At 39.8% G+C, this 7,500-nt stretch overlaps 1 protein-coding gene across 2 annotated transcripts in view; it reads left to right on the top strand.

Annotated features, from left to right (window-relative positions):
- Positions 1-7,500, top strand: part of LOC138038954 (stimulated by retinoic acid gene 6 protein-like) — a 49,071-nt gene that overhangs the window by 2,322 nt on the left and 39,249 nt on the right. For both annotated transcript variants that reach the window (XM_068885063.1, XM_068885064.1), the window contains exons 2-3: positions 1,778-1,847; positions 5,219-5,310. In XM_068885063.1, the coding sequence (XP_068741164.1) occupies positions 1,778-1,847; positions 5,219-5,310 (162 nt within the window). The remainder of the gene's footprint in view (positions 1-1,777; positions 1,848-5,218; positions 5,311-7,500) is intronic.

Below are 7,500 nucleotides of genomic sequence, written 5' to 3' on the forward strand. Positions count from 1 at the left end.
GCAACATGACCCTGCAACACGACCCCTCGTGTGTGCCCACCTTAAAGTATTATATATGATCGACGTGAACTTCTAAGAATACAATAGTGACCGGGTATCCCGAGAGTCGCTCCCAAACGAAAAATCGCCAAAATCGTCAAGTGTAAGGAATACTCAGGGAGAGTGATGGCCGCATTAGGCTCTTGGTCTTCGATCAGAATAAGAATTACAAATTTTCTTAATTCAGCTGGAGGGTTAATTATCATGTCACACGTCAATTTCCAAATCCACGGCAAGATCAAAGAAAATAGCAGAAACATATTTATTTTACTCCTCGAGAAAGTTCCTGAGGAATATTAATGTTTGGGCAGAGGTCAAATCAGCATTGCTTTGAAGAAATGCACAAATATAGGAACGAGGGAAGACAAAAGAAAAACAAAAACAAAACAAAAGGAAAAAAAAAACCAAACAAAAAAATAATTAGAACGACTGGAAATTGATTAATAATTATGCATGCATATGAGGGCGTAAGTGAGCTTTTGTTGTTTCACTTTTTCATTGGCGCCCACATTTTTTCCTTCTGCGTGGGAAGAGGTTGCAACATAGATTAACTAACGCCTCCAGGACTCCGCTACAAAGAAATTGGTTCTATTTTGTCCCTCTGCTTGAATTCAATAATTTGATAGTAAAAGCAATAGTCCCTAAAATGCATCGTTCGTATGACATGGAAGTAATTTGCAGGAAATCTCAGCTGGAGTTGGTTCTTACAAAAAAGATTCAGACTTAAAATTGTTGACGCCTATTATATTCCGATTTCTTCCTCCGAGAACGCCACAAAGGGATAATTTAAGTGGTAACGCGAAGACGACTTTAGAGAGATTTAGGGTGCGTTCGATTGACCGTATTCCGGAATAGGAAAACTTGGAATAGAAGTTAGAAATCCTTCGCTTTTACGGAGATTCACATTCAGTCAACATTAAAGTTGTCAAAACACCGGCTAAATGATATTTTAAACAGATAGTTATTATCCTTGTTGCTTCAAAACGCCAGAGATACCGTTTTAAATCATCACTCTACGTATCGTTATTCCGTAATAGGGTCAATCGAACGCACCCTAAATATTTATCATCGCGACTAACGTTCGGCTGAAATTCCCTTCTTGTCCAAGAGTCACTTGAAGAAACTTGTCAGTTGATTTTAGTTCATTTCTTGCCTCTGACCCACAGATATCGAGCACTTTCTCAAACGACTCTCAAACCAGATAAACAAGTTAGAATAAGACGATTTTCACGCCTTGCTGATTCACAGAAACGAGCTGCCAAATCTCTCAGTAATGTGTCATGGCGGCCATATTTCTTGTTCTATCACCGTCAATCATAGCAGTGATGACGTAACGTAATTTAAGTTCACCGACTCCTTCAAACAGGTGTAAACGTCATTAAATCGATCACTTTTGACATGTCTGTCATTGGTTATAAGTATAGCTACTTTCCTATATTTGATCACGGTAAGCCAGTCATTCAAATAGTCTGCTTGACAGCGGTAATAATAGACTGATTGCGCGCGAGGAAGCGGAACATGGATACTCTTGCGCGCTTCGCGACTTTCAATTGGCAGTGACCAACTCCAAAGCCTTTGTATCTGCGCACATTTTGATTTTTTGGGGTCATTTCATTTTGTTGTAGATCTTTATTGCTTGTGGTGTAATTCCCAGGAATAGTTTAATGTCTAAAAAATAATAAAAGAAGTCGCAATCTACTCGGTAAACTCAAAGTTATTGTTGTATTTTGTTTAACAGTTCCACAGTCTACATTTGCGTAGAGCAAATGAGTCAGGGTTACTTGACGGTTCTGGCATTAATCCCCGCGGTAAGACATTGAATGATAATGTGTATTTTAAGTAATTTTCACAAAGAGAGCGTTTTGGTGGGCTAGCTAGTCTTTAAAGGGGTCCTGGCCTGTTTAGTATTCTTTAAGGAACGTAGTATAGGAGTCAATTTCACTTTATGCCGTTAATTATGTTTTTTTTATTCTTAATTTATTTTCTCTGCCATTCATGCACTTGATTAAGTCACGTGGTGCGAAAGACATTTCAGATTATTGAACATCGTATCTTGGTGTATTGTATGACGGCGAATTTACGTGACCCGTGATACATATACCGGTTTAATTCATGATCCTTAAAGTTCAGGGTGAAAGTCCACTAGGCAAACTTCGGAGGTGATGAGACACTAAAGCTTTATACAGGTGTTTGGGAAAGTACACACCTCAGGGACATTGTTCGGAAGGAAAATAGGCTAGAATTTATAACCTCTACTGTTTTCGCCAAAGTTCGTTTGAGAATCATGTTTCGTAAACGTCTCCTAAAAATTTCGGGGAAAAAAGACGACTACGTAATGTAAAGTTTTTGATGAGACCCGTCACGATTGCTAGAACTTTCGGATGAGGCCAAAAAGCCACCTGAAGTTCCCCTAGAACACCCGAACAGATAAATATTTTATAGGGCAGCTACAAACTCACTACACAAGCTTTTAAGGGGTGTCCTTCTTAAAGTGCACCTCAAAGCAAACATTTTTTGTTGCCAAGATCATTCTTTCAACCTAAGATAAACATATTTTACAATTTTCACCTCGAAACTTGCTTTTCATGTGTCGCAGAAGCCATGTAAAGTTACTAAAACTCGCAGTTATGGACCCTCGACCGTGCTGTGAGAGGCATGGGTCTAGTCTTGATTTTACGTCACAAACTGCTTTGCATTCAAGTTTTCAAAGAGTTTTTGCATTGCAAAGCAGTTTGTGACGTAAAATCGAGATAGACCCATGCTTCTGACAGCTCGGTCGTGGGTTCAAATGATTGCCAGTTTTGCTAACTTTGCGTAACTTGCGTGACACAAAAAAAACAGAATTTTGAGGTACAAATGGCAAAATATGTTTGCTTTTGGTGGAGAGATTAAAATTAGAAACAAAACATATTTGAGTTTAGGTGCACTTTAACTACAGTCCCAGTTGCTATGTAAACTTCCATCGGCCATTTCTAAGGTTCTAGAACGGCAATAGACAACCCGGTTGGCCATATGTGGTTTATTGGTGAACACTCTCAGTTTTCTCTCAGTTAATGGTCGTTGACCATATTTGGTGATCACAACTCAAAAACCTTAAGACTAAGGCATGATGCATTTTGAACGAATAAAATTCACATGATCAGACGTAGAACTTCATTAGCGTAAATTCTACTTATGGGTTTTTCGAAATGTTGAATTTTATCGAACATATGAATCTTTTGAGGGTTGTGATCACAGCTTTTGGGCAATTGTGTTCGGTCTACTTCGAAAAACAATAATCCGATACGCCAGGTGACGCGTGTTTTTTTTTTTTTTTCTTTCATATCGTCTTAAAATATTTGCATTGCGACCATTCTCCTGACTGAAAGGCTTTTTTTGGTTCGAAACGCACGATTGTACTCGGACAAGCACTGGCACTAGTTGCGCATGCGCATTCTTGCATGTCAGTTTTAATTAAACGATTGCACTATTCATATATCGTCTGCTTGCAATTTCGTTGGCATTTTTCGCATTCTTGCGTATCGAAAACCTCTAAACACAAACTCGGATTCCACAACTTGCATCGTGTTGGTAGTTACCGGATTATGTCGTGTCCATATTTTCTTAGATGTTTTGCAGTTGACTTGTAACTGTGTGCGACAACGCGTTAAGGCCGCTAACTGCTCAATTATGCTTTCGGAGAAAGCAATAATTTCTTCTGCGATAGCTATTTCGCTCGAATATTACCCAAAAAAAAAATCGGTCAGCGTGCCTTAGGTAGAATTCTTTTACGAGTTTCTTGAACAGTCATCGTACCCACCAACTGGCAGTTCTCCTTTCGTCTAGCTATCGCTGCGACAGCGCAAACGAAGCTGATAGCCATTGTTATGAAAGCGACCAAAAAAAAAAAAAAAAAGTAAGTCCATTATCCCAGAGTCTCTCCAGGCGCTCACTTGCTGGCCAAAAAGCCCGAGAACTCTGGTTACGAATTGCCATTTTGACGGTTGGTCGGCACTTGTTCGCGAGAACGCCGCCGACAATTCGCTGGCATAATTTCGTTCTTCGCAGCAGGCTTGTAATTGAGACGGACCCGCCTTAAAGCGTTGCGGGAACCATTTCTGGTACTTCTGGCAAATAATTTTCGCTCATCCAGTCGTTGGGTGCAACTGACACCTTATTCCAAAATGGCTGCCATTTTAGTATTCGTTTGTTAGCCCTCGTTACCTCGTTCTTAAACTTAAAATTCAGAAGAATATTTAACCTTGAACGATGCAGCAAGGGATAAGTAAACATAAAAATACTAAAATGGTGTCCATTTTGGAACAAGGTGTATGATCGAGTGGCAAGTTAAAGTGCTACTACGACGAAAAGATCAATTCTCGTTTTTCCTCGCATTTCGAAAGTACGTGCATTGAATGCTCAACAGGTGAAATTTTTGTAGTCATTTCAAGAGGAAGACTGTTTATTTTAACTCCACTTTTTGGATCCGGAGGAGAAAGTGACGTCACTTACTTACTGGCTTAAAAATGACGTGTGTGAATGCCACTTAATTAGTATATATCACGAGTGTTTTTGGCTGAATAAATGACGTCACTTTCTCCTCCGGATCCAGATCACTGAAAGCTTATCGGTCTGAACCGCACCAAATAATGGCGGACTGTTCAATAAAAAAATAAAAAATAAAAATAAAAATCCGTCGAAGTAAATAGCTTTTCTCTTGAAATGATTGCCCAAGATCTCGCATTTTGAGTATTCAGCACCAGAACTTTGGAAATGCGGAGAAAAACGAGAAGTGATTTTTGATCGGAGTAGCACTTTACTAAAAGATCGAAATAACAACGGTTTCACGATCAAGTCAAGTTATTTCATGACAATGATGCATTCTTTTTTAGCTGTCTACTTTTTGTGCCGAACTGAAATGGCTTTTGGAGCCGAGATTTTTGTCTTTAAGTGCCCGGGCCTGCGTAGTAAAAGAAAGAAATTATTTCAATAAATGCACGGTGCAAAAGAGGGACGGTAATGGTCAGGCATTTCGGCCTCGAGCAATTATGGAATGAGCAGAACGTTTAGATTGAAAGGCACGATTAATACCACGAAGGATATATAGCAATCATGCAAAACGCTTTATTCTGGCATGCTACTTACCATATTGATAGTTGAGAATAATCAACGCAACCTCTTCATTCTCTTTTTCCAACAGTTTCTTATTATCTTACTGCTCTCGTGTCTAAATCATCGAAAGAGAAGTCTAGAGGTGTTTGGTCGAACTATCTCTCGACCTGGACTATGCATGTACGTAAGTATACCTCTAGATCTGGAAATTTTCACCCTTTAATTCCCAGTATCTGCATGTGTCTCCTTATACTTCATTTCGTATGTCACATGTGGGGAAAATTTGTATCGGCGTTGACTTAACTGATCTCTGGTGATAAATTCCTGTATTCTCATGCCCTGTATACTTGACGAACTATTGATATGGTAAGGAGAAGTTAGATGGTAGTCACTAACAGAATGTAAAGGGTTAACAGGCAATTGACTGTTAATTTGTGTATGCAGTTACCACCTCTTGGTACTCGATAAAACGCTAGATCCGAGGAGTTTTTAAACGTCTTTTGTGCTCTACTAACGTGCTCTGACAATTTCCAGAACCCCGTATATCGCCCTTTTTCTTAAGTAAGTGTTCGAGGTGTGGTTTAATTGCGATAGCATTCGGAATGTCTTAGTAGGTGGATCGACTCCTGATAATAGTTAAGCGCGAACCTTTTTTTGGACAATTCACGCCTCATTACTGCTAACTCAGTGGAACTCTTTTCTGGAAAGTGCACTTCTACAGGCCTTTGTCATTGCTCAGGGTTTGCAATGCCGCCTTTCAACTTGTGGCCGTGATCGCTGGCCAATAATTTTCGCTCACCTGGGGTGGCCCAACCGGGCAATGATAATGATGATAATGTATAATACTTCAGCAAGCCTAAAAGTAACCTGCGACCAGGCCCATTTTTAGCTTTGCCCATATGTTCTCTTTTGTCGTCGCTTGCTAAAATTGGGCCTGAGCAAACGTTTCTCAGGAATTCCGGACGGTCGGCCTCGTGATCTGATTGGCTGTTAAAGCGCCAGAAGTGAAAGTGCCATCGTGATTGCGCGGAGCTCTCGCGAAGTCTTCGAGACTAATCAGCCATAAGCCCACGAAAAAACTTTCTGCCTTTTGTTCTTACAATGACGTGGACGGTGCAACTTGATTTTTTTTGTGTAAATGGAGATATGCCCTCTGAAACATCTGATAACTTGTCCAGAATCGGGTTTGTATCCCTGGAAAGAGTGGAAGAAGCGATTCCGTTGTCGAGCTCTATGGTCATGTGGTTGAAAGTACTTTGGCACAAATTAACTTGCCTGATGCTTTGAAAGCTCAATAGCTGGTTCTTTCAAATGGCAATTAAAGCCGATGCATATTGGTTTCCTGGATGAGACAAAGGACATATATATCAACAGGAGATGCTCATAAAATCGCAAGTTATACGAATGCATGTTTTGAATAACTGCGGTATCAAACGGCGTCATTTACTTCCTGTACATGACATGGTTTGTTTGTATACAATTTGGAATCAAGATTGCTTCATAATATTTCCAGTTGAGGTGACTTAAAAATCGCATTCCAGAAACTAAAGTGGCATGTTTCCAGAGATACCAATTGTACAACAATAAAAGAAACTTTGCGAGTCCAACTTACCGTTCGTACTCCATCAAAAAATTAACGGCTAAGCTTACTTATCATGATTTTACTGCGCGCAATTCTAGAAATACACTGCAACTGAACTTACCCGAAAAAAATCACCAAAGAAACCTTCATAGGCAAACACGTTAAACGAATACTGTATTTCTCTCTCTCTTTTTTTTCTTTAAAAATCTATTGCAAAACCGTCCAACGACAAAATGCTAGGTTATCTCAATTACAAAATAAGATACAAAAATTTGGTTTCTCAACGGAGTTGATAGTGTGAATTGGCCACCGTACAGAGAGATTCTAAAAGCTGAAGTTGCGAGCGTTAGCCCGTCGTCAGAGCTAATGGACTTTACATTATCAACTCCGTTAATAAACCAAATTTTTGTGTACTACTTCCCCACCGACGCAGCACCACAATTTCTTTAGAAAGTACCCCCTTCAATCTACAAATTAAGATGTCAAGCTTGCAAGATTGCATACTCAGTAGGTATGTAAAATATGGACCCCAGGTGCATGGACCACCCCTGTGGAACCGGTCCATGGACTACCCCTGTGGACCACCCCTAATTTTGCAAAGTTACAAGCAGAAAAATCTTTTGACGAAAGAGGAAAGTGATCTTGACGCTTATCTAAACAATTAAAGCTGAATTGTCTCCAATTATAACAACTGAAAAATTGAGGCGGTTCCAACGGGATTCGAACAAAAGATCTCCGAGCAAACGTAGCAATACGGAATGCTTCAGAGTTCACCTCAACCTTCCACG

The sequence above is a fragment of the Montipora capricornis genome, chromosome 2 (assembly GCF_036669925.1).
Source record: "Montipora capricornis isolate CH-2021 chromosome 2, ASM3666992v2, whole genome shotgun sequence".
NCBI lineage: Eukaryota > Metazoa > Cnidaria > Anthozoa > Scleractinia > Acroporidae > Montipora > Montipora capricornis.